Source organism: Schistocerca nitens, chromosome 5 (genome assembly GCF_023898315.1).
Source record: "Schistocerca nitens isolate TAMUIC-IGC-003100 chromosome 5, iqSchNite1.1, whole genome shotgun sequence".
In the NCBI taxonomy this organism is placed as follows: domain Eukaryota; kingdom Metazoa; phylum Arthropoda; class Insecta; order Orthoptera; family Acrididae; genus Schistocerca; species Schistocerca nitens.
Window position 1 is genome coordinate 733,695,332 of NC_064618.1, and position 27,279 is coordinate 733,722,610.

General features: G+C 40.7%; 1 protein-coding gene across 3 annotated transcripts in view; it reads right to left on the reverse strand.

Moving 5' to 3' along the window:
* Positions 1-27,279, reverse strand: part of LOC126260137 (cellular tumor antigen p53-like) — a 165,865-nt gene that overhangs the window by 45,778 nt on the left and 92,808 nt on the right. For all 3 annotated transcript variants that reach the window (XM_049957386.1, XM_049957387.1, XM_049957388.1), the window contains exon 5: positions 18,362-18,548. In XM_049957386.1, coding sequence (XP_049813343.1) covers positions 18,362-18,548 — 187 coding nt within the window. The remainder of the gene's footprint in view (positions 1-18,361; positions 18,549-27,279) is intronic.

The following is a 27,279-nucleotide window of genomic DNA, read 5'->3' on the forward strand; positions in this document are numbered from 1 at the left end:
GAAATTTTCCTTTTATAAGAGTTCCACGTGAGGAACTGTATGTATTGTCTTTTGTGGGAGTTCAGTGTTAAATTATTCTCCGAAAGCCATTTGCTGATGTTACTGACTACCTTTCATAACAGCACTTGCATCGTCTGCAAAGGGAACAACAACTACATCATTTTCAAATAAGCGAAAGGCACTCTAGAGAAGACTTGTATGTGAACGCATGTGCGCACACGCAAGCACACACACACACACACACACACACACACACACACACACACACACACACACACTTTCTTGCTGGTACTGTGTGTGTGTGTGTGTGTGTGTGTGTGTGTGTGTGTGTCATCCTACTAGATAAAGAGTTACAGCTCAAAATCTAGTGTTAACCGTTTTCTATTAAGTGTTTGTGTGTGCCATGTACCAATCCTCTACAGGTAAGTGGTTGCCATGCCCCTTATTTATGTATTTTCCATCCAGTAATTTTCATTATTGTCATGAATCAATATTTACACATATGCCATAAAATCCAGCACTACCACACAGCTAAGGACGGCCAACATCAGGAGTTATCGATAGTGAATATTAATTACTAACGATTGACAAGTAGTATTAACTCTGTCTGTTGATTGAAAAAAAGGAGAGCAGGATTCTAAGCAAAATTTAAGCAGAAACCTCTTTATCTATTTGTAAGGTCACGTGCTAATTTAATTTCAAATGCTTCCTTAATAATACTTTTGCAATAGTTTAAAGTGTATGCCAGAACCTGTGTGTTTCTATACTTCATAGGGTGATAGGTGCCCAGGCAATGCTCTGCAATAGCAGATTTGCTCAGTTGTTGTTTAAGTGCTTGTGATGCTTACACTCAATACACTGGTCCTCCATAGTCCTGATGGCCTGACCTATGGAACACATGTCATAACTATAAGAGCTACGGTTCCCATCTGTCTTATACAAGCAAACTGAGATCATCCTTTACTCAACCTAAAAGGGTCATAATCTTAAGATGGTGGTCAAAGAACACACTTCACACCACAGAATACCAATGATCCTGTTGGAAATGCTATCTATGTATGAGAAAAAGGCCACTGACTTATGTAATACCTTTTATTTTCATCACTTACCTGATTCCCAGTTGGTTGATGGCACAATGCACACCTGGTCTATCTCTCATTATAGTCACACTGGTGAAAGGTGACTTTGATGTGGGCTAACTCAGCTGAAAAACTCAGAGCTTTGAGATGACGTGGCCCTATGAACCCTAAGCCTAGTGAAAACTATCACAGCCTTAAGAAACAAATCAGTGGGCGTTGGCTTCCTACAAACAGCATGTCTGAATGTACCATCAACCTTCCTTCTAATCGACACAATGAAGGAAAAGTAGCTATCCTCCACCTCCACTGCGAAGGAAACATGTTCTAAAAAGTTGTTTAAATTCTCACTTCCATGAGCCCAAACAACGAATTATTATGTACATATCTGAAAAAAGTGCACTGCTTTCAATGTTGCTGCCTTCAGGGCATGCTACTTTAAATCCACCACCAGCAGACTGGCAATAATTGGTTATAAAGGTCTCCCCATTGAAAACAAACTGACTGTCCACAGAACTGATCATTGAGTAAAAAGGAAATGAAAATCAACACATGACGAATTAGATTTGGTGTTTAATTAATGAAACTGACTTCAATTAACAATAACAAATCATAGAGAGGAACAAGAGTGAAGTTTCATTCTCACTTAAGAGAGGTGTAACATACCTTGATAGCTTTTTCACAACTGATCATAGTTTTAATTTCGTTCTGAAAGCTTTCTATTCTCTTTGAGTATGCATTGTTTTAGCCTTTCTGAGGAGATTCCTCAGCACTTTGCAGTATTTTCTGCAGTGAAATTTGATTACCTAGCTGTTGTTCGCAACTTTATCCCTTCCCCACCCAAACTATGAAAAACTGTATCAAACGAATTGGTATTAGGGGAGGTTACAAAACAACTAAAAACAGAGTAGTGCATTGTAATACATATGTAATGTGTACAAAACACAAGTGAGATGACAGAGTCCCATCATGACATAATCACTGTATCTAATTGGGTTATTATTTAGTAGCTCTTGTGGAAATAGGTATGAAAGACTTAAAAGACACATAATTATTATTGTGAAATATCATGGCACACACAGAAACACTACGCTTTCTCATTCAAGCACAGGAAGACCTTACACATTTTATATTTTATGTGAGGTTGCGGTTCAAGATTGACTGTTGCTGCAACTTTACGTAATGGGTATTCTGCTGATTCGTGCCTTAGATAATTGGGCTATGAATAGTTCTGTTTAAAAAGAATAGCTCGATAGTGTCATAGGGGCTAGTTACACACCTGCTTTCACACCCAGCAGTTAAGTCACTGCGAACAATAACTTGTAGCTGTGATCCTGCAGTCAAATAGTCTATGCATGGCAAAAAATGTGAATTAATTAAAATAATCACAAATATTAAATAAAGATAAATGAATAATTAATGAAAAGGGTTCTATTCTAAAATATGAAATTGATGTAGACAACACTAGAGATTTCCGCTGGATAATGTATTTTCAAGAAAGTAAATCCAAAATGGAAAGTGGTCCTATGATAACCAAAGATAATTTTATAAAATACATTAAAGATGCACCGAGAGTGTTAAAAGAATGGCAGCCGAATCCCCAAGCTAAACAGTTCTCCAAGATGTGCGAAAATCTAAGTCCATTTCATGATCACAGCCCACAAAATGTCCGCGAGCTAAAAATAATTCAGAAAATAATTCAGAATTCAGCATGGCGATTTACACATTAATGCATGAGAAGTAACAAGCCTCTCTTCTTAATTCTGTATTGCATACTGCAAGAAGAAAAATTAAAGCTCTGCACTGGAGCAAATCCAGACCTCGCAAATGTTAAGAGTCCCTTTATAAGTTAAAGTATTGTGGCAGCTGTTTACCGCCCAGAATCAATCACCAACACCAATGAATAACACACATTACCAAAGACAGGTCTGCATTTTTCCAGGTCTAACATAAAAATGTCTTTACTCACTCACTTGATCGCACCACTCAAAAAGTGTCTGTCTACACTCGACTCCAATGGTGTTCTGCCACAGCCTACTTTTTCCACTGGCTGAATGTCATCCCCACGAAAAATAAATCATTCTTATATTCTACAGACACGATCTTGACACAACTTGGTCACTTTCCACAGTAAACTAATACATTATAACAATAATTAAATAAAAGATATGTTATAAACATTCTGTCACACCCAAATCATTCACAATAAACATAAATACAAGTTTGTTCATAAAAAAATAAGCTAGCATTCTTGCACAAACCACAAAATGTTGTTAAATACTGTTTAAACAATTATTTATTTCCACTTGATAGAAGTATATTTGGCACACTTTTCAGTAGTAGTGTCAGCCAAAACATGTGGTCGACCACTTTTAAATTACACTTTTTTTATATCAACTGTATCATGTTTAAACAACACTACAAGAAAAAATAGCAAAATGTTCCTTAAATGACTACATAAGTACAACAAGACTTGAGGCATTTGTGCTGCATTCAGCTGCTGTGTTATTGTAGAGGACACGATGTTCTGACAAACATTTGCACAATGAAAAAGATACATAACAAATCAATAAATAAAATAGTTACAGTATATATAGAGCTTTCAGGGATGGTAGCTATAATGCAATGCTGTCATCTGAGATACTGTTTGTTGAAATCCCATCATGCATTTAAGAGTTATTAATTCTAAAGTTCACTGTGACTAAATATTGTCATTGTACGAGGGTCAGTCAAAAAGTAATGCCTCCTATTTTTTTTTCTACGTTTAATTGTCAGGAAATTTAAATGCAATTACATAGGTTGAAAACCACAACATTGAGGATCATTTTGTCATTTTTCAATGTGATCTCCGCCCATCTCTACAGTTTTAGTCCATCTTTGAACAAGGGCATGTATCCCAGCACGGTAAAAATCACAGCTCTGCTTCCTAAGCCATTGACGCACGGATGTTTTGACGGCCTCCTCATCTTCAAAATGAATCCCACGATGAGCTTCTTTTAGTGGCCCGAACAGATGGAAGTCTGATGGTGCCAGGTCAGGGCTGTATGGGGGATGAGGCAAAACTTCCCATCCAATTTTGACAATCTCGTCAGAGGTGTGACGACTGGTGTGTGGTCTTGCATTGTCATGCAAAAGAAGAACATCTGCCATTGATTTTGTTGGGCGAACTCGCTGAAGACGTGCTTTAAGTTTTTTGAGGGTTGTGACGTATTGAACAGAATTTATTGTGCATCCCTGCTCCAAAAAATCAACCAGAATCACACCCTCTGTATCCCAGAAAACTGTTGCCATAACTTTCCCTGCCGATCGCACAGTTTTGAATTTTTTCTTCCTCGGCGAGCTTGTGTGACGCCACTCCATTGACTGCCTCTTTGATTCGGGTTCAAAAAAATGCACCCATGTTTCGTCCCCGGTCACAATTTTTTTCAGAAACTCATCTCCCTCCAAACGGAAGCGCTGCAAGTGTTGGGAGGCTATTGTTTTCCTTGCCTCTTTATTCTGATCGGTTAACATTCTTGGAACCCACCGTGCACAAACTTTTGAGTACCCCAATTGTTTAATAATCGTGATCACACTGCCTTTACTAAGAGAAATAATGCGACACACTTCATCTGCAGTCACCCGACGGTCACCACGAATGATGTCATCAACTTGCTGAATGTTGTGTGGAGTCACTGCACTCACCGGCCTGCCGCTCCGCTTTTCGTCAGTCAACGGTGTTTGCCCTTCAGCTTCCTTACAACGACGAACGCATCGTCTAACAGTGCTGACATCCACTGTCACAACACCATACACCTTCTTCAGTCTTTCATGAATGCGTATGGGCGTTTCACCTTCTGCATTCAAGAATTCAATCACACAACGCTGTCTCAAACGAACATCGATGTCGGCCATCTTACAAACTTCTGCTGTGCTGCCACCTGTTGACACACAAAGTTACTACTGCAGTGGATTGCAGAAGAAGGTTTGAGGAATGGCGCCAAATTCAAATTTTTCACTTAACTTAATTTCTTTAAGTAGAAAAAAAATGGGAGGCATTACTTTTTGACCGACCCTCGTATAATATTAACTTCTGTAGGTTTCAAGTTATTGAAAATATTATCGTTTCACTGGATGCACCTCCTTTTTATGGGATCACAGATGTATTCAGATTTGCTTTATTACATTAACTGTGATTTACTGTTGAATTTCTAATAGTGGTAAAAAGCCATATTGCAGAAAGCTTAAACTCCACTGTGTCTAGAGCATCTACCCCACACACCGCACAAGCAACAATGTCCAAAATCCCTGTACTGGGTTTACCCATTTTTGGTAAAGCATTGTCTGCCTTTGTACATGTGATCACCAGCAACAGCTGCTTTGGCTGGCTCGGCTGTAATGTGTCCTCGGCCAACTGCTAGTATTCTGTCAGACATGCAAATTCATCTCCTAAAAATTCTAGGTGGCAGAATAACTCGCCTATATATGCAACATCACACTGCACACACTTCAGAACATCCTCTGTTTTTCACAAACACTGGCCAGCGCGCTTCCATGTTGTTTAACCTCTGTAGGCAGACAAGAACACTATCCTTTTTGTTCGGCTTACAATTTTCTTACTGATGTGCTTCAGCTTCTCTTTCCTTTTCTTTTCTTTTCTTTTCTTTTCTTTTCACACTTCCAAAGTCTTTTTTGGTCACCAGTGCCTGAGGACGCTGTTTTATGAATTGTATTACAAGCCACTATTTTCCTCAAATTACAATAAATTGCATGTGCATTTGTGATGCAGAATGATGATGATCAGTTGAGGTTAGTCAAAAGACATTTAGGAGTCCCTAATTATCCAAATGTAGCACAATACTATTGCTTACATAAATGAATTTTATTCTGAAGAAGGAAGTTAGATTCAGCACAACTGAAAATATGTTTTCCTTTACAACATGTGGATCTGCTGATAGACTACGTTCATCTACGATATGGCCATAATGGGGCCAAGAAACACATCGCTAAAGTGATTGAGAAAGTAATTTTTGGTAGCATGCATCATAGAGAAGGTAAGTGTGGTAAATAGTAGAGTGCAGGGAGATATGCACCATGTAGAAACAAATGAACACTGGAATTATGTGCAGCTGATCTTTTTGGCTCCTATCGACATCTAAACGAGGGTATTCCCATGTTTTTGTGGTGACAAGAGTTTTAGCAAATATGTCAAACTATATCTGATAAAGAGAGCTAATGGCAAAACACTTGTAGACAAGCTAGAAAATGACTATTTTGTAAAGGTTGGCAAGCCAAAAAATCTCCTAACAGATAATGGCCCTCAATTTGTATCTGAAAAATTTAAAGCATTTCTTGAAAAGGGCAGAATTTGCTATATAGGGATCTTGGCGTATTTTCCGCAGGGGAATATGAGCAAGAGAGTTATGCATGAGTTAAACAGACTGTGTAGAACTTACTGTGGCAGGAAGCATTCGACTTTGAAGAAATCATCAATGATCTTGAACATGATGCCACAGGCTTTGCTTCTTGTCAACTAATGTTTAATCAGGAACCCCACAACACCATTTCAAGCACGGTTGATTTTCCAGTCCTAACTCAAAGCTCTTTATATGAGAAGAAGGCACAAGCTAGGGCAAACATACATAAAAGAGCCTTGGACAGAAAAAGAAGGCATAACGCAAAAGCTTTCCCCACTAGTTTTAGCATTGGTGAACTAGTGTTGGTCTAAACTAAAGAAGAATCTAAGAAAATTTCAGTGGAAACATAAAAGTTTATGCATTTTTATCAAGGACCATACAGGGCAATCGGTAAGCCTCATGCAAACGCATACCGCTTGGAATACCCGAAGAGTAAGAAAAAACTAGGTCTATGAAATACAGTAGACCTGAAGAAATTTAAACAGGACAGCAACTAGCTACTGTAGGGAGTCTGTGGCTCTTTGGCAGATACACCGTTTGGTGTACTGTGCAGTCCCAGCTGGATGAAACTATTTCCCTTTCAAGCTTCATTTTCTCCTTCTGTCCTGTCTAAACTAGTTTCTGTAGGGAGTCTGCCACTCTTTGGTGGATACAAAGTTTGGTGTACTGTGTGGTCCCAGCTGCATGAAACTTTATTTCCCTTTCAAGTTTCATTCCCTCCTTCTGTCCAATCATAGTAAGTAAGGAATATATGCTTCATGTTGTACATAGGCTATTAGTTTGTAATGACTTCCTAGTGAGTAAGAATGATCCTGAAAATGTCTATACCCAAATGATGACTTACAGAAGAATGTGACAGGTAGTTTGCAGGAGTAAATTCTAAAGGTTAAAATAACAATGGGTAAATTTTGAGCACCAATAATAGAAAAAGCATGGCTAAAGTAAATAAATAATAAATAAGATCCACAAAAAGGGTTAGTAACTATGAAATTGAACACTTTGCATTAAGCGAAGTCATTGAGGCTGGAAATTCCTAATGCCCGGAACAATAAACTCTGCATAAATTAATAATTTTCAGTTGGGAGTAAGGTTATCAGAAGCTAAGAAAGAATAGTAAAATGGTGCGCCTAGAGGCAAACCAAAGCATTTCAATATTAATTAAAGGAGATGTGCGTGGAAGTGGTATGAGGATCACACAAAAAATATATGAAATAATGAGGTCAGCAGGCTGATTAAGAGAAAATGGAGAAAGAAGCGTCGAAAAATATGCATAAATGAAAATAGGGATAAGCAGGAGAAATGGAGTCAGTCGGCTTACATATATGGTGAAAAGATGAAAAGTCTGTGTGTAATTCCCACATACCTCGTAAAAAGGTTTGAGAAACACATAATCTGGCTTAAGGCACATGGTCAATTAACAGATAAATACAGACAACAAAATACAAATAAGCAAATGTGTTAAGAAATGCAGATAATAAAGTATTGATATGTTATAATAAAAACAGCTTTATAATAATGTGTGTTACAAAGCAAAGTATCTGCTATCAAACAAATGATATCTTTAGCATACTGATCCATACAATAAAAGCCAAATAAAGGAAAAAACTTACAAAGGTTACTCAATTTTGTAAGTAAATCAATATCTTAAGTAATAAAAAAATTGCAAACCAGCCCAAAATGTCACTACTTAAGAATATGAATTGACCTTCAGTACGTAATAACTATGGTTTATGTATAAAAGAAAAGAGAACTGCAAAGTTCGCGAGTCAGGATTAACAATGAAGTAAATTATCATGTTTTTCTGTTGCAAAGTATTGACAATAATCATTTTGAAAAAGTTAATAACAATTTTTAGAGACTAAATTAGAAAAAAGGAGAGAAAAGAAATTCTTTCTGGTAACTTCTCAATTGTTGGAACTATTAAAGGAGAATAGAATATAAAATGTGTTTTATCTGCCCTTCGATGTAAGTTGAGAACAGGAGCTTAGGCCATTTTATCTGTTTCTCAGGGACATGGAGGCTTCATGAAAGGCAGCCTACAAGCTGTAGTGGAGAAGCAAGCAAGGATGACACAATCTACAGTGAATCATCCGCTTTCCTTTTTGTAACAAAAAATTATGGGGAAATGACTTCCGAACCCCTGCCTCTAATGATTTAGTGACAGTGTCATACGGACGCTCACATTGGTGCCTACGATTGTGATTAAATATGCGAGTACTGAAAAGTGAAAAATTTTGTGCGTTTCTCTTTCAGATGAAGACTGAAAATTTATGCATTATTTCATGTTTTTACGTAATTTATGTACACGATTGTAAAATTCCATTATGACATTTTTTCTATGTATATATGTACAGTTATTTTTTAAGTACAGGAATTTTGCTAAAAATCAATTTCATTTAGAAGAGGCCAGCTATGACAACATCCCTTGTTTCTAATATTTAATTTTGTTCAAAAGTATTGCACCATAATGCAAGAATGAAATTAAAAGTTAAAGTTACTTTTCCAAACTGTCAGCATGTGCTTTAGTATATTAATGTTTAAACTGTCAAATCTCTTTCCCTAAATACATGGTTTTAAGAAAAAAATAATGTTAGGAAGCCAAAAATTGGTCATAATGTGCAGATGTACGTCAGAATTAATTGGTACAAGTCTCAACATTATTAAAGCAATATTTTGGTCAGAATCCACATTTTTAAGAAAAATTGAAGGCGCTAAATGTTAGAAATAGAAATATTAAAATTTGTATGAAGCTTCAGTTTAACATAAAAGTAGTAACTACGTGACCCCACTGAGCTACCTCTAATAGTTTTCGAATAATTTAGTGAAAACTAAATTTTAAACAAAAATGTCCTTATTTGTAGTAGATTAAGTATCTGTTATATTAATACCCCACACCTCCGAAGGTAATAGAGAATGTTTAAAAAAAGCTGTGTCAGTCTTTAGCACCAATCTCTACCATCATATCGGAAAGAATGGACTCTGAGCACTCAGACTTATTCTGCAGCATCAAATGACAACCCGGCACTTTCCAGTGCAGGAACAATCAACTCCTCCGTGAAGTAAAGTGCCCCACAGAATAAAAAACATTTGGAGGACAGTGGACAAGTTGATGTGTTTCCATTGTGGACGCCCTGAAAACATATGTTACTGCAGAAAAAGGAGAGCTCGTGACGATTATTACACCATCAGATGTTAACGGTCACAACAATTCTATTCATTCTAGTCAGGTGCAGAAGACTGTAGTCCACCTGTTGGACAAAGCTCATTGCCATACCCTGGATGGGGTTGCTCCCCCAACACACCATAGCCATTCCCTGTCACTGTATAGAAGTATCAGTCACTTGCCTAGCCACTGAACTTAAGATAACTAAGCAAGGTAACCATCTATGGTGATGAGACCACCACAAGTGAAAATCCTCCGTAGACAACAGTCACAACAATGTTAGGAAATCTCACTGAATTCATCATAAAGTGCCAACCTATCCAAGTGCTGATGCACTCAGGCGGCTTCCTTTTCTGTAATGTCAAATGCTTATCATCATCAGCTAATGAAGATTACATTCTGTTATATGAAAGCGATTGTGGCGAAAGCTGCAAATGGGAAATCTACCCACCTGACAGGAACACCCATTGTAAGAATAACAACTGATGACATAAACAAATCTGTCGTTTTAGCAGAATGTAATCATAGCATTAGTCTCGGATGGGACTTCTTGCAACCTTCACAAGCAGTCATAGGATGTGGAACACCAGAGCTTCAGATTAGTGAAGCAATCCCAACAAGCACACACAAAAAAGATTGTTCTGGGCAGTTGTTTGTCACTGAAGATACTGTTTTTTTGTCTTGATCAACGAGACGAGTTCCAGTCATCAATCGAGATGCTCAGTTGAACTGTGAAGCTCGTTTTGTTGATTGCAAAAAGCTACTGAGACTCTCAAAATGGAGCTACATGGCAGCGACAATCATAAGCATTTTAGATGGTGTAGGAGAACTTTGCATCACTAACTGTCATGGGCACCTGCAACTCATCCCTAGAGGTACATGTAATAAAGGTAGCAGAACCAGTCCAGGAAGCGCAGCTCACTGTCATTCATGAAGAATCATTTTTCACTATCACTACAGATAATGCAGAGGAAGAAGCTACTTTCAAACTGTGATTAGGATCTGGCCTGACAAGGGACCAATGTCGTTGATTGTTGGCTATTCTGTATCAATTTCTGGATGCTTTCAAATCCAGAGCAAAAAAAAGACACACCAAGTGGTCAGTGGTAAAACACTTGATCGACACTGTGGATGGACAACCTACTTCAGCACCTTATATGGACAATGTGTCTTTGCTATCTGGCAACATCTCTGATTTTTCAGACACACCTGAAGAACGTGTAAACTAACAACCATGCTGAAGTGTACTCATACAATGTAGGCTTTCACAGCTAGTGTTGTCTTCAGTTGAAACTTCCGGGCTGAGAGGCTGTGGTCGATGTATAAAATTTCCACCTAACATTTTGTCTCCATCTGCGGGAGGCATCTTCTGAGGTCGGCCAGCTACAGCAACCGGATGACCTCAGAAGATATCTCCTGCAGATGGAGACGATACGTTAGGTGGAAATTTTATACATCGACGACGGCCTCTCAGCCTGGAAGTTTCAACTGAAGACATGCTGAAGTGTGTTTGGACTGCAGGCCTTTGCCTAAATCTGAAAAAGTGCCTCTTCGTCATGCAAGAAATTAATATCTTGGTGCACCTTGTTAATGGAGTCCATACCGGTCTGGGGAAGATAAGAGAAGTTACAGATTTTTCTGATTTCTCGGCACATTCGGTATTTAAGTTTCCCCGGAATATGCTTGTACTACCAGCAATACTTGCCACATCCACATGCAAGACCTACTGCAGGCAGACAAAGTTTTCCTGGAACAAGGTGCAGGAAATATCTTTTCTTGTCCTTAAGGAGATGCTAAGATTTTCTACAGTTCTAGGACTAGGACTAGGACTATATGGTAAGAATGCAGAGACAGAAGTTCACACTGAGGCTGGCAGTTGTGGTATCAATGCTGTTCTAGTGTAAATTCAGGAAGATGCTGAATAGTTAACACACACTTCCAGAATACCATCCGAGTCTGAGATGAACTTCTCTACAACCGAGAAAGAGTGCCTTGCAGCTGTTTGGCCCATCAAAAAGTTCTGGCCACATTGATTGATTGATTGATTGATTGATTAACTGAAGGGTGTTATGGGACCAAATAGCGAGGTCATCGGTCCTGCGATTCCAAAGTTACTCACAGAAGAGAGAAGGTCCGCTAAAAGTGGACGGATCCAGGCCAGGGCCAGCAACGCTATCTCTGGGCTGGTACGGTTCTGACAGAATGCTCGATAACCACAAAAAGATGGAGAGTGGATGGAAGTACGTTTCCTGAAGAACAAGACAGAATGCAGAATAAGAGGAAACGAGTTATTGAATTTCCGGTAGGTGATGGTAGTATCTGTTGCAGTTCCACTGGATTATCATGTGGCTAGAGTCCAGGATAGACATATAGAAGCTGATGGGAGGTCATGTCACCAGGTCAGATCTTTATTTCCTGAATTCTTTTTTCTTCATATACACTGGACACCCTAACAAGCCGGGAGAATGGAGACCACAGTGGTTTACACGGTTAAGTTGTGGGGTGCAAGGGCTCCCAAGTGAAGAGGGCAGCCACAGTCACCACGGACGGGAGTGGCATTGCATCACGAGGACTGTGGCCAAACTTGAGTCAACGGAAGCAATGCATGGGAGGGGGAATGTCTGCTTTGATGTTGCATCTGTAGACTATTACCTTGATCTTCTTAGGCAGAGTATCTCCCTCAAATACCAGCATGGAAATGTCAGTGTTTACACGATGGTCCTTAGAGCATCTATGGAGATGCCGGATGGACTGGAGGAGAAGGTCCCCATGGAAATTACACCCTGTGTCAAACTGAGTGACTTGCAGGAGCGACAGTCACAGGGATGTCTCTTAACAATCACAGGCACAGAGGGAGGCCAAATGACTGGGAGAAGTTGTCTTTATATGGAGAGCCAGATCTCATCTTGCTTAACAATTCAATTTCACTGAACTTGTCCTCAATATGTTTCACAAAGAAAATGGGATTGGTGGCACCAAAAGTCTCCTTATCAGTCCTTGTACAGACTAGGAAATGTGGAAAGGGTTTCGCCCCAAGCTGGAAGGTCTGGCCCTCCTCCCAGGGGGTGGCCAAAGAGGGTGAGGCCGCCAAGGCAGAAACAGGAACTGAGAATTATTTCTATGAAGAGACGCAGCTACAGGCAGCGGCTAGAGAGTTTAACATGTTTTGTGTGCCAAATGTCCACCTTGGTACCACCACTCTGAACAGGGGCTCACCTTGTGAGTGCCACCCAGCCACACAAACAACTGCTTGGAAGGACTGTTGTTGCCAGGAGTTCTGAGCTCTCGAAAATATCGGCAACCATTCCTAGGCGTGCACAAGGCATTCACAGTGCAGGTACCAGTTGTGTGATCCCTGTGGTGTCAGGGGGCTCAGCCAAGTGTTTCATAACAGCCCCACCACACAGACTGGCTATCAAGCTGGTGACCTAGTAAGGAGATGAAAGGGCCATGGGGCTGGGGGCAGAGGGAAACCAGTGCCAAAGACACTTCCCCATCTGGCTCACACTACAGATTTCAAATTTAGAGATGGAGGTCAAACCCCTGAGAGGGCCCAGGGAAAGAAAAGCCAAAAAGGAGGAGGAAAAGCAAACCAACCAAAACCACAAGACGAAGCAAAGGCAGGAGGATAGCTGGTACGACATAAAGAACAACACCAAGAGAGGGAAAGGAAGGGGTAAAGGAAAAGGAATAAGGCCATGGAAGGAGAAGGAAGCGGAAGATGAAGCAGCCCAGAAAAGAAGAAAAGGCTGCAATAGCTTGGGGACCAGTGTGCGCCACACATGTATCCTCAAGAGAGCTGTAAGCCTCCTAGGGTTGTGACCACATGGTTTGACAAATCATTCACTACTGTGATGGACAACCATTCTCTATGATGGCTGACTAGCCTAAGGATGTGTCAGGTCTACTGGTGAAATGGGCCCTGAAGCTTCAGCACTGTGGGGCTATATAATAGTGGATGCAAACACGAAAATGCTGACTGTCTTTCAAGGAATTCCTTGGTGAAACACAGTGGCATGTATGAAATCCCAGTCATCGTTGCACTAAAGGAGAACTGCAGCAAACAAACAGAACATTCTATAAGAGGAACTGTGATTTATTGGACCAGAAATGGTTGTTCGTCATCCCAGTTCATCTACAGCCAGCTGCCCTGAGGTATTTTCATGGTATTTCCACATCTAATCATCTTGGAGTCATGAAGACTGAAGACAGAATCACATGTAGGCATCAATGAGAGGTCTACCAATCCTATGCGAGGCACTGTAAGGAATGGCACCCACAGAAGCAAATGCCACAATTATCCAGGACTCCTGGTAGCAATTCTGCCTGCAGCAGTGCCAGTCCACCTACACCTGCATCTACATTTCGCAAAACATCTTGCAGTGTGTGGTGGTGGTGGTGGTGGTGGTGGTGGTTAGTGTTTAACGTCCCGTCGACAACGAGGTCATTAGAGACGGAGCGCAAGCTCGGGTTAGGGAAGGATTGGGAAGGAAATCGGCCGTGCCCTTTCAAAGGAACCATCCCGGCATTTGCCTGAAACGATTTAGGGAAATTACGGAAAACCTAAATCAGGATGGCTGGAGACGGGATTGAACCGTCGTCCTCCCGAATGTGAGTCCAGTGTGCTAACCACTGCGCCACCTCGCTCGGTAGTGTGTGGTGGAGGGTACTTTGTGTACCACTATTACTCCCCACCTTTCCTGTCCAGTCGCAAAATGGGTCACAGGAACAATGATTGCTGGTAAGCCTCCAAGTGGGCTCGAGTCTCACTAATTTTACCTTCGTGGTCGCTTTGTGAGATATACACAGGAGGAAGCCACATATTTACTGACTATTCCAGGACCATACGCTCTCAGAACTTTAAGAGTAAATCACATTGTGATGCAGAACACCTCTCTTGCAGCAGCTGCCACACTGGAGTTGAAATTATCATCTTCATGGTGCTTTCATGCTTATTAAATGAATCTGTAGCAAGATGTGCTGCTCTTATTTGGATCTACTCTATTTCCTCTTATCAGTCCTATGTAGTACTGATCTCAGACTGATGAGCAATATTCAAATACTGGACGAACAACGGTTTTCTAAGCTGCCTCCCTCATTGTCCGATTACATTACTTGAGGATTTTTCAAATGAATCTCAGTCTGGCTTCTCTCTTTACTGCAATTATTTTTATGTAGTCATTCCATTTAAATCACTCTGTATGCATACTCCTTGACATTTTATTATGTAACTGCTTCCAGTGATTGTTCTGCAAACATGTAATCATACAATAAGGGGTATTTCTGTCTATGTGTACACAATTTGTTACGTTTATTTATGTTGAAGGTCAATTGCCTCTCGCCTCTCCCTATACCACATGTTCATCCTCTGCAGATCTTTCTGCTTTTAGCTACCATTTTCTAGCGTTGCGACTTCTCTGTATAAAACAGTATCATCTACGAAAAGCCCTATGGAACTTCTGATTTGTCTACTATGTCATTTGCATGTATTGTGGAAAGTAATGCACCTATAACACTCCATTGGGGTACAGCCAAAACTACTTTCATGTCTGAAGACTTTTCTCCACTGTTCTGTTTGCTGAAAAATTTTCAATCCAATCAATCAGTTGGTCTGATATTTCGTACATTCATATTTTGCTCATGAGGCAGCAATGTGGAACTGCATCAAATGCCTTATGGAATTCAAGCAACACGGCATCTACCTGGGCACTGGTATCTACCGATTTCTGGGTCTCCTGTATGAACAGAGCAAGCAGAGTTTCACACAGTCGTCATCTGGAACCCATTTTGATTCCTACATGTTCCAAAATTCTACAACAGACAAATCAGAGATTTAGGCCTATAATTTTGTGCGTATGTTTGATGAACCTTCTTTTTCCTCCAGAGATCTCCAGACACTTCACTCCTTCGGAGTTTTATGGTACACAGCTGCTAGAAAAGGAGCAAGTTTTTTTACATACCCTACATAGTTATTGGTATCCCATTAGCTCAAGTGGCCTTCTCTTTGTTGAGTGATTGCAGTTGCTTTTCTATCGCACTGCCATTTGCTATTGGCAATTTTGTCATTCGTGCAGCAATTTAAAAGAGGTACTACAATGCAGTCTTCTTCTGTAAAACAGTTTTGGAAAAGGATATTTAGTATTTCTGCCTTTTCTATGCCACTATCCTCTGTTTCAATGCCATTATGTTCACGGAGTGTCTGGACAGGTGGTTTTCATCCATTTACTGATTTAACATAAGATGAAAGACGTCTGTCAAGATGGTGGACAGAATTTTACTTTCACAATCGTTGAACACTTCAAGCATTGCTCTTCTTACACTAATTTTGGCTTTGTTTGATTTTTGTTTGTCTGTGAGGCTTTGACTATGTTTAAGTTCACAGTGAGACACTGTTTGCTTTTGTAACAGCTTTCTAACAGGGCTGTTGAACCATGGTGGGTCTTTTTCAAACCTGACAACTTTGCTCAGCATTTACCTGTCCAAAGCTTAGTGTACAATGCTCTTGAACTTTTTCCATTGATACTCAACATTATTAGAGCTGGAGATGAACCGAACTGGAATCTACCTCTGGGGAAGTTCCAGAAATCAACAAACAGAAATCAACAGATAATAGTGTGCAGTAACTATCTCGTCCACTACAGTGCCACCTCAGCTGAGCCAACTGCCAAATCTCTGGAAATTTTAAAGTTCCTTGTAGAAGATATCATTTTGAAGCACATGTGATGATCTCTGATTGTGGAATGTTTTTCCAGTCAGGATTAATATCATTCATCATTCACATGATGGCACCATCTACCACCCACAATCGAATGCTTTAGTAAGAAGCTGGCACTACTATACTCCTGGGGTGCAGATCAGCAATGGGTACTTCTGGTTTAAAGAAATTTAACACCTGCCCAAAGATATGACAACATGACCAGAAAACAAGGATCTGTTGTGCTGCCATGCAGAAGATCAGTGACACAATCTAGATCCAGAGTGCAGTAGCCGGCTCCAATGAGAATGTTTGAAACAGAAGGTTGCTGTTTCTCCAGGAGAAGGACTAATGCTGCAAGCTGTGGTGCTTGCAGTGTGCCATAATGCTCAGTGTTGCTGCCTGGCATCCTGGGGATCACCAATTCAAACCTGACCACCAGCAATTTTTTTTGTTACTTAGTATTTATCACTTCTGGAAGGTTCTCAAAATTTCTTATGTTTGTATATTTAGGAATATTCTCTGTTTGTATAAATAATAGCACTTCCAACAAGGAGTTCAGTTCTGCAAAGGAGTTCAGTTCTGTTCTGTCTGTACACAGGTGTCAGTAATAAACTGAGAGTTGTATTTCATAGATGACCTTCCTTTTGGACTTGACTGTGTTTATGACTTGCCAATATTCTAATGCCCTTAGTTTTCCAAATCAGCTGCTCATTAGTAGTACATATGTGCCTGCATTTTTAATTTGAAGAACCTTTTAAAGAAAGTGATAAAGGTTTGAAATGTATTATATTTGTTGTTCAGGTCTTCCACATGTAGACATCTTGCCAAGTTAGAGCTTCAAGATTGACATATTTGCATTGCAAAGAGATTTGCCTCTAAATCTTTTGTTTACTACACCTTGACTGTCTGTACATCATGGTCTGAAAGAGCCTTTTCACCTGAGAACAATCTACGAAGATCTAATATTGTCCCTGTGATTCTCTGAACTCTAGTTGTAAAGTAATGAGCATCCATCTGTCTGGAACAACCTACTAGTCGTGAGGTATAGATGCCACTTCCCCAAAAAACTTGCTCAAGTTATAGGAAGAGGCTGCCAGTAGTGATGAATTTTAGTGAAGGCTAAGGACAGGGTACAAGTATGTCAAAAACCATGTAAAGCAATGCATCTTGCATGCCAACATTGCATCGTTCAGATTGAAGGCAAGGTAAAGCTGTTTTCAATCCAAAGGTTGGGTTAAGCACCACTGTGTTTTACTAGGCATGGTTCTGATGGAGGTGGTATGCACGGCCTTTGAACTGGTTAACGACTCAGATATAAGGAAACCTAAAGTTTAGCATGGGCTCCAAACCATGGTGCAACTTGGCATTTTAACAAGTCAAATCACTGTCAGATGTGAAAGTACTGACAAGTGACAGACTGGAGTGACTGAGAACTGAACCTAGTTTTGTAGTGCGACACTAGTTAGACACTGAACTACACACGGGTAAAGACATACTTTCATGTAGGGGATGTTTACATGGGATGACATGGGGCACCTAATGTGTTTGACACAGTCCCTAAATAGTGAATTATACGGGAACTTCCTGCGTATCTGTTCATTCGCCAACAGCACTTCACCTTTTGGCGAGACAATGTGCCACTTCATTGCTTCCAAATTCTGTGAGAATTATCTGTGGTCATTTGACCTCAGTCCTACCAAGCACATTTGGGATACCACTGAGCAAGACAATCACTTCTTGGACACTAATCCAACTGACCTTTGCTAGGTGTCAGTGGTAGTCACATGGTCACAGATCAGATGACTCCCCAACATGTTTGGTTTCTCATAGGGTCCATTCCACAGTACATCAATACCGTTATCAGGACAAAAGGAATTTCAACCATACTGTACAGAAGTAAAGCCTATTGGACTGTGTGAAACTGTGCACAAATCATCCACACTAAAACGCGAACCTCACTCGTGAAAAAGGGTTATAAATAGCTTACTAGTTACACTAGTATTAAGAAGCTACTTGTAATATTTATTACCTTTTCCATCCTTTTCATCTTCTGCTACGTGAGTTATGCATCTTATCACTGGCTCCTGCTGATCACTGGAGCTTACATACACTGCGAGAGCACGAATGTACAGGCCTGAACTGTAAGGAATCAGTCGAAATTGCACTGGTATGTTTTTGTTGATATTAACAAAAATCTTGTTCAAGTCTGTTGAGAACTGTGAAAAAGTATTAGAGTCTATATTAGAAACAAGTGAAAGTATGTGTGTCACATAAATTATTTATTTATTTACTGTTCATTTCAAAGGAGAACTGTAACATCACAAAATTATATTACATGAAAAGTAAAAAAGTTAAAAGAATAATCAAATACAACAAGTGAGAATAATACTATACTGCACAGACATGGTGACTCTAATGTAAAAGTATTAACATCATGTGCCCATGCCCCCCCCTCCCCCCCGCACACATGAAACCACAGAGAGGGAGGGAGGGGGAAGGTGGGAGGGAGGGGGAAGGGGGAGGGAGGGGGAGGGGGGAGGGAGGGGGAGCGGGGAGAGAGAGAGAGAGAGAGAGAGAGAGAGAGAGAGAGAGTGTTATCAACATGTATGTATACACATTCAAACAATGCTAATATAGTTCTGCATTGTCATTTACTTAGCTTCAACTGCACAGTTTTCCTCAAGCACATTAACAGTGTAAAATGCGATACTGCTGCATTTGAAGACAGACGCTTGTTACTGAACGTGTTATTGCAGGATGCAAATGGCCATCTAACATAAGGGAATAAGCATTTCTGAGCTGGTCTTACAAGGGAGAACATATATGTACCATCATTTGCAATAATACTCTAACAAGATTGGACAAACACACAAATTCCTACATGGCTCTCCATACCTGGCTCGGTACACTGTTGGCTGACTACCACATTCACCTCCTTAATGGACCACAAATATGAAAGCTACATGGTTTGTGTATTACATTACCATAAAACACACCTATTGCTCACAGGGAGTATGCAGTGACTGTTACAGCACACCAGATTAATCAAGGAAGGGTTTTATCTGCCTTGTGAGAAATCTGACTATAAAGCAAGACCAAATACAAGAATTCTGAGTCATGCCCAGAAACTAATTTCATCTATGAGTACATTAAAAGAAATTCAGTAGTAATTAATATTTATTATAGAAGTGGAAGTGTCTGAGAACTACGTTGTTTTCTTTACCATCACAACTGTACTTTTATTGTCATTCCATCAAACATAGAAAAATAGGTTTACCACTGCTGATGCAGCATCACAGCTGCTAAAATGGTTGTTCTGCTCAAGGTGTGGGCAACTCAAGGCAGCTACTGAAAGCACCAGGTATTAAGTAGTAGATACAGCTGAGCAGAAGTGGGTGAATACCTCCAGTTTGAAATAATGCTGCACACACACTACTCATCCTGAATTGCCCTCCACAGTTTCTCCCAAGTTTCCCAATACTGCTCAACATGGATGGCTTGCCTTTTAAGTAAAAGCTTGTCAGCAAGGATTCTGCATCAAGATGAAACAATACTGCACACAATTTGGTCCTCATATGTGCCAGCTACACTGCCAGGTGTCTGTTGCTAACTGGTTGCTGATATACTTCAGGTAATGGGTGCTTTAAAACCTTTACAGTTTCCACTTTGCAAATAAAATGCAGAATCCTAGCTTGGGGTAACATTTAAAGTGTTTCCTATCCACCTCCAAAACAACAATTTGAGTAACAATATCCACCTCCAAAAACATGCAATATTAGCTAAGGTGAACAATGACTGAAGGTAGCTTAAACCGAGTGTCTATCAATTTTTCATATGAGTGCAATAAGGTGTACATCAAGTAGACTTTGCAAACAGTCAAAGAATGGTCCCAGGAGTGTAGGATTCACACTGAACTCAACCAACACAAAAATTCTGTTGTTGGAGAACACTGCATAACTACTGGGTCTCCATGAAACATGAACAACCTCAAGTGCTAAGACAAACCTCATCATTTTGGCATTGTATCTTGAAAGAGGCGGTCAACATATGAGGGGCAGATCACTAGGGACAGTGGTTTCACTCGCATAAGATGTGAGACCCAGCTCTCGGCAAACTTAGGGACAGTGGTTTCACTCGCATAAGATGTGAGACCCAGCTCTCGGCAAACTGAAGTCACAATGTCAGCCGAGAGTGACTCACACCTGACTGGGGTGACAAATACAATGAGACTTTTGAGATCGTGCCCAGTATGTGGCAATCAAGAGGCCTCCCCCCCCCCCCCCCCCCCCCCCCCCCTCTAATACTACATCCGACACTGCGTGCAGCCACATAGCCGGTGAAGGGGTGGACGGTAATAAGAGTATAAAGGAGGTCTGATGGAGCATAGGTACTCATTCTGCAGGCATCAGCTGAAAATGACAGCAATGTACACATCGAACTATTGCATTTTGTTGATGACTGCACTAAGCTGGACACTTGAGAGCAACACAAACAGCTGATTTGCTGGTAAAGCTTAAGAATGTACATCAGGTGCCACCATCTCATAGCACTGTTGTACTCACACTTAGTATGCTGTTGAGACTATATATAAGCTAAGACTGTATATGAAAACCACACAGCTCTTTCTCTTACTTCAGAATGCACACTGGTATGGGATGCCATCATAACTGGATTTGCCTCTTACCCTCGAATAGCTGAATCTATTGTCTTAGCCTCAGATTCTATTGCTCTTATGAGGATTTCTTCACGTGGACCATCTTTTATGGAAATGCTCAACAATTATTTTTAAATGTAAATTACTGAACTGCAGAATGTGTATATTTTCTACAGCTGTTCCCCAAGCATTGCTGAAGCGTGTTGTGTGCATATACATTGTTATTGTATCTTTCTGGTTTGTATGCTAAGATCACAGAACATATGCTTGTCCTAAGCAATTGTGAGATGTTTGTATTTGGCTATGAACCATGGACCTTGCCATTGGTGGGGAGGCTTGCGTGCCTCAGCGATACACATAGCTGTACTGTAAGTGCAACCACAACAGAAGGGTATCTGCTGAGAGGCCAGAAAAACGTGTCGATCCTAAAGAGGGGCAGCAGCCTTTTCAGTAGTTGCAAGGGCAACAACAGTCTGGATGATTACTGATCTGGCCTTGTAACACTAACCAAAATGGCCTTGCTGTGCTGGTACTGCGAACGGCTGAAAGCAAGGATAAACTACGGCCGTAATCTTTCCCGAGGGCATGCAGCTTTACTGTATGGTTAAATGATGATGGCGTCCTCTTGGGTAAAATATTCCGGAGGTAAAATAGTCCCCCATTCGGATCTCCGCGTGGGGACTACTCAAGAGGATGTCATTATCAGGAGAAAGAAAACTGGCGTTCTACGGATCGGAGCGTGGAATGTCAGATCCCTTAAACGGGCAGGTAGGTTAGAAAATTTAAAAAGGGAAATGGATAGGTTAAAGTTAGATATAGTGGGAATTAGTGAAGTTCAGTGGCAGGAGGAACAAGACTTTTGGTCAGGTGACTACAGGGTTATAAATACAAAATCAAATAAGGGTAATGCAGGAGTAGGTTTAATAATGAATAGGAAAATAGGAATGCGGGTAAGCTACTACAAACAGCATAGCGAACACATTACTGTGGCCAAGATAGACACAAAGCCCACGCCTACTACAGTAGCAAAAGTTCATATGGCAACTAACTCTGCAGATGACGAAGAAATTGAAGAAATGTATGATGAAATAAAAGAAATTATTCAGATAGTGAAGGGTGACGAAAATTTAATAGTCATGGGTGACTGGAATTCGGTAGTAGGAAAAGGGAGAGAAGGAAATATAGTAGGTGAATATGGATTGGGGGTAAGAAATGAAAGAGGAAGCTGCCTGGTAGAATTTTGCACAGAGCACAACTTAATCATAGCTAACACTCGGTTCAAAAATCATAAAAGAAGGCTGTATACATGGAAGAAGCCTGGAGATACTGACAGGTTCAGATAGATTATATAATGGTAAGACAGAAATTTAGGAACAAGGTTTTAAATTGAAAGATATTTCCAGGGGCAGATGTGGACTCTGACCACAATCTATTGGTTATGAACTGTAGATTAAAACTGAAGAAACTGCAAAAAGGTGGGAATTTAAGGAGATGGGACCTGGATAAACTGACTAAACCAGAGGTTGTACAGAGTTTCAGGGAGAGCATAAGAGAACAATTGACAGGAATGGGAGAAAGAAATAAAGTAGAAGAAGAATGGGTAGCTTTGAGGGATGAAGTAGTGAAGGCAGCAGAGGATCAAGTAGGTAAAAAGACAAGGGCTAGTAGAAATCCTTGGGTAACAGAAGATATATTGAATTGAATTGATGAAAGGAGAAAATACAAAAATCCAGCAAGTGAAGTAGGCAAAAAAGAATACAAACGTGTCAAAAATGATATCGACAGCAAGTGCAAAATGGCTAAGCAGGGATGGCTAGAGGACAAATGTAAGGATGTAGATGCTTATCTCATGAGGGGTAAGATAGATACTCGTCGTCGTCATCTTGGACAGTTTCCAGCCACTGGCTGGGTCTGTCGGGAACACAAGCCTCTCCATCGTGTTCTGTCTTTCCACCTTCGTCCAGTTCTCTCCTCTTCTCGTCACACATTCCTTCACTCCCTTCACCCATCTATCTCTTGGTCTTCCTCTGGGCCTCTTCCCCTCCAGTTGCAGATCAAACATCCTCTTTGGAATTCTTCCCTCATCCATTCTCTTCATGTGTCCATACCACTGCAGTCTTGATTTTTCTATCCTGTCCTGTACTGGTTCCTCCTTTAGTCTTTCCCTCACATACACATTTCGCAATCTGTCTCGTCTTGTTACACTGAACCTGCTCCTCTGGAACTTCATTTCACTAGCCTGTATTCTACTTTTGTCGCTTTTGTGCATTACCCATGTCTCACTTCCGTATGTCAATATGGGGACAAAGTATGTTCGGTATATAATTCCCTTGGATTTCTGTGGCACCTCCTTGCTCCAAATAAGCCCCCTAATGCATTTGTAGAACTGCCCTGCTTTTCTGCACTTTTCATTTATTTCCATTGCGTTTCCTCCCTTACTTTCAATCATGCTTCCCAGGTACTTTAAGTTCTCTACCACTTGTAGTTTTTCCCCTCCACAAGTTATATCCACATTTGGCCTATTCTTCTTCCTTGTTGTGACAATTATTTCACTTTTCTTTGCAGAGAAATGCATTCCATATTGTGCTGCCATTGCCTCCCATACATCTAACTGCTCTTGCACCTCCTTCTCGCAATTTCCCCATAACATCAGGTCATCGGCAAAAAGCACTGCTTTCATTTTATGATCTCCAATTGCATCTGATACTTGCTGTAGGATTTCATCCATAACAATAATAAACAATAAAGGCGAAAGTGCACTTCCCTGTCGCAGCCCATTTTCCAGCTTGAACCATGCAGTACATTCCCTCCCCACTTTCACACAACTCTCACTTCCCTCATACATTTTTCTGACTTTTCGTGTTATCTCTTCATCTATCCCTTTTGCGTTCAGCACATCCCAGAGCTTGTCCCTACAGATACTGTCATACGCCTTCTCAATATCTAAAAAGGCCATGATTAAGTCCTTCCTGTACTCATAGTGCCTTTCCTGCAGTTGCCTTACCGTAAATATGAGGTCCGTTGTTGATCTTCCCGGTCTGAAACCGTACTGCTCCTCTTGCAGTCTACTTTCAATACTGCTTCTTATTCTCTTCTCCAGGATCTTTTCATAGATTTTTCCACAGTGGCATAGCAGGGTGATTCCTCTGTAGTTCTCACATCTCCTTTTATCCCCTTTCTTGAAGATCGGGACTATAATTCCTTTCTTCCAATCCTCAGGAATTCTGTTCTCCTTCCACACCACCCTCAGCACTCTATATAGCCACTGGGTTCCTACTACTCCTGCTGCTCGTATCATATCCACTGTTACTTCGTCCCAACCTGGTGCCTTGCCCCCTTTCATCCTCTTTATGGCTTCTTCCACTTCATTCCAAGTTAGATCATCAATTTCCCCACTAATATAATCGTCTGCTGCCTTAGACTCTCCATCGCTGTTAGTTACCCGCTTGGTGGCATTCAACAGATCTTCAAAGTACTCCTTCCAAATCTTTTTGAGCTCATGCATTTCCTCCACAACTCTTCCATTATTATCCATGATCCTCAGGCACTCGCTTCTGTCGTTCCTCTTATTTCTTACCATGGTGTAAAGTACTTTTTTGTTCCCTTCACTGTCCTCTTCTAACATTCTTGTCCATTTTTCCATCCACTTCTTCTTCTCCGCCCTTACTATGGTCTGTGCTGCTTTCTTGCTTTCCTTATATTTTACCCTAGCTTCCTCTGTTCGGGTCTGGAACCATTCTCTGAAGGCTTTGTTCTTTCGAAGTACTGCCTCTTTACATATGTTGTTCCACCATGGGGTTTCCTTACTTCTCCTCTTTGTGCTAGTTCTTCCGCACACAGTCTCAGCTGCCTCAACTAGAGCCCTCTTAAAATCTCCCCATTCTTCTTCCACTGTTCTCTGATCTTCCTTTGGCAGCTTCTTCCTGATCAGTGTCTGGTACTGGGTCCTCCGTTCATCCTCTTTCAGCGTCCATGTCTTCAACCTTTTCTCCTGTATATCTGTTGCCCTCCTATCTTTTTTCTCTCTCAGGGTGGCTACCAACAGCCGATGGTCACTGTCTAAGGCCTCAGATGGAATGACCTTAACATCTGTGAGGCTGCTCATCATCTGCCTATCCACTAGTACATAGTCTACTACTGAAGTTTGGGACCAGTCTCCACTGTACCAAGTTATTTTGTGGCTACTTCTCTTCTTGTACCAGGAATTTGCGATCGCCAGCCCATTCCTCTTGCAGAATTCCAGCAACAATTTTCCTTCTCTATTTCGGTTCCCCCAGCCCTCTGGTCCCATTATCTCCTCGAACCCTTTCCTGTCTGTGCCGACATGTGCATTGAGGTCCCCTATTATAATCTGATTACCTCCATTTAGCTGCTTTTGCATGTCATCTTCAAATTCCTCCTTCTCCTTTTTTGTACACCCCACCTGTGGGGCATATGCTTGGATGATTTCAATGCTTTTTCCTTTCACTCGTACTCTGGCTTTTATCATTCGATCATTGATACCTTCCACCTCCTCCTGCAGACCCTCTCTGACCACTATTGCCACTCCATTTCTTCCCCTCTCATTCCCTATCCAGTACAGTTTACATCCTTTACTTAGTGGTTTTTCACCAACTCCTCTCCACCTAGTCTCAGCAAGTCCCAAGATGTCCAATTTCCTCCTTTCCATCATTTCTACAATTTCTTCTAACTTCCCAGTTAGAATCCTTACGTTTAAGGTGCCCAGTCGTAAACCATCTCGTAATCCTTTTCCATTGCTTGGTCGGTTTCCTTTAAATCCGTTCCGTGATCCGAGATAGATACTGCCCACAGGAAAATTAAAGAGACCTTTGGAGAAAAGAGAACCACTTGTATGAATATCAAGAACTCAGATGGATACCCAGTTCTAAGCAAATAAGGGAAAGCAGAAAGGTGGAAGGAGTATATAGAGGGTCTATACAGGGGCAATATTCTTGAGGACAATATTATGGAAATGGAAGAGGAGGTAGATGAAGATGAAACGGGAGATATGACACCGTGTGAAAAGTTTGACAGATCACTGAAAGACCTAAGTCGAAACAAGGCCCCGAGAGTAGACAACATTCCATTAGAACTACTGACAGCCTTGGGAGAGCCAGTCCAGACAAAACTCTACCATCTGGTGAGCAAGATGTATGAGACAGGCGAAATTCCCTCAGACTTCAAGAAGAATATAATAATTCCAATCGCAAAGAAAGTGGTGTTGACAGATGTGAAAATTACTGAACTATCAGTTTAATAAATAACAGCTGCAAAATACGAACGCGAAATCTTTACAGATGAATGGAAAAACTGGTAGAAGCCGAACGCAGGGAAGATCAGTTTGGATTCCGTAGAAATGTTGGAACACGTGAGGCAATACTGAACCTACGACTTTTCTTAGAAGAAAGATTAAGGAAATGCAAACCTAATTTTCTAGCATTTGTAGACTTAGAGAAAGCTTTTGACAGTGTTGATTGGAATACTCTCTTTCATATTCTTAAGGTGGCAGGGGTAAAATACAGGGAGCGAAAAGCTATTTACAATTTGTACGGAAACCAGATGGCAGTTATAAGAGTCGAGGGACATGAAAGGGAAGCAGTGGTTCGGAAGGGAGTGAGACAGGGTGGTAGTCTCTACCCGATGTTATTCAATCTGTATATTGAGCAAGCAGTGAAGGAAACAAAAGAAAAATTCGGAGTAGGTATTAAAATCCATGGAGAAGAAATAAAAACTTTGAGGTTCGCCGATGACATTGTAATTCTGTCAGAGACAGCAAAGGACTTGGAAGAGCAGTTGAACGGAATGGATAGTGTCTTGGAAGGAGGATATAAGATGAACATCAACAAAAGCAAAACGAGGATAATGGAATGTAGTCGAATTAAGTCGGTTGATGCTGAGGGAATTAGATTAGGAAGTGAGACACTTAAAGTAGTAAAGGAGTTTTGCTATTTGGGGAGCAAAATAAGTGATGATGGTCGAAGTAGAGAGGATATAAAATGTAGACTGGCAATAGCAAGGAAAGCGTTTCTGAAGAAGAGAAATTTGTTAACATCGAGTATAGATTTAAGTGTTAGGAAGTCATTTCTGAAAGTATTTGTATGGAGTGTAGCCATGTATGGAAGTGAAACATGGACAATAAATAGTTTGGACAAGAGAATAGAAGCTTTCGAAATGTGGTGCTACAGAAGAATGCTGAGGATTAGATGGGTAGATCACATAACTAATGAGGAAGTACTGAATAGGATTGGGGAGAAGAGAAGTCTGTGGCGCAACTTGACTAGAAGAAGGGATCG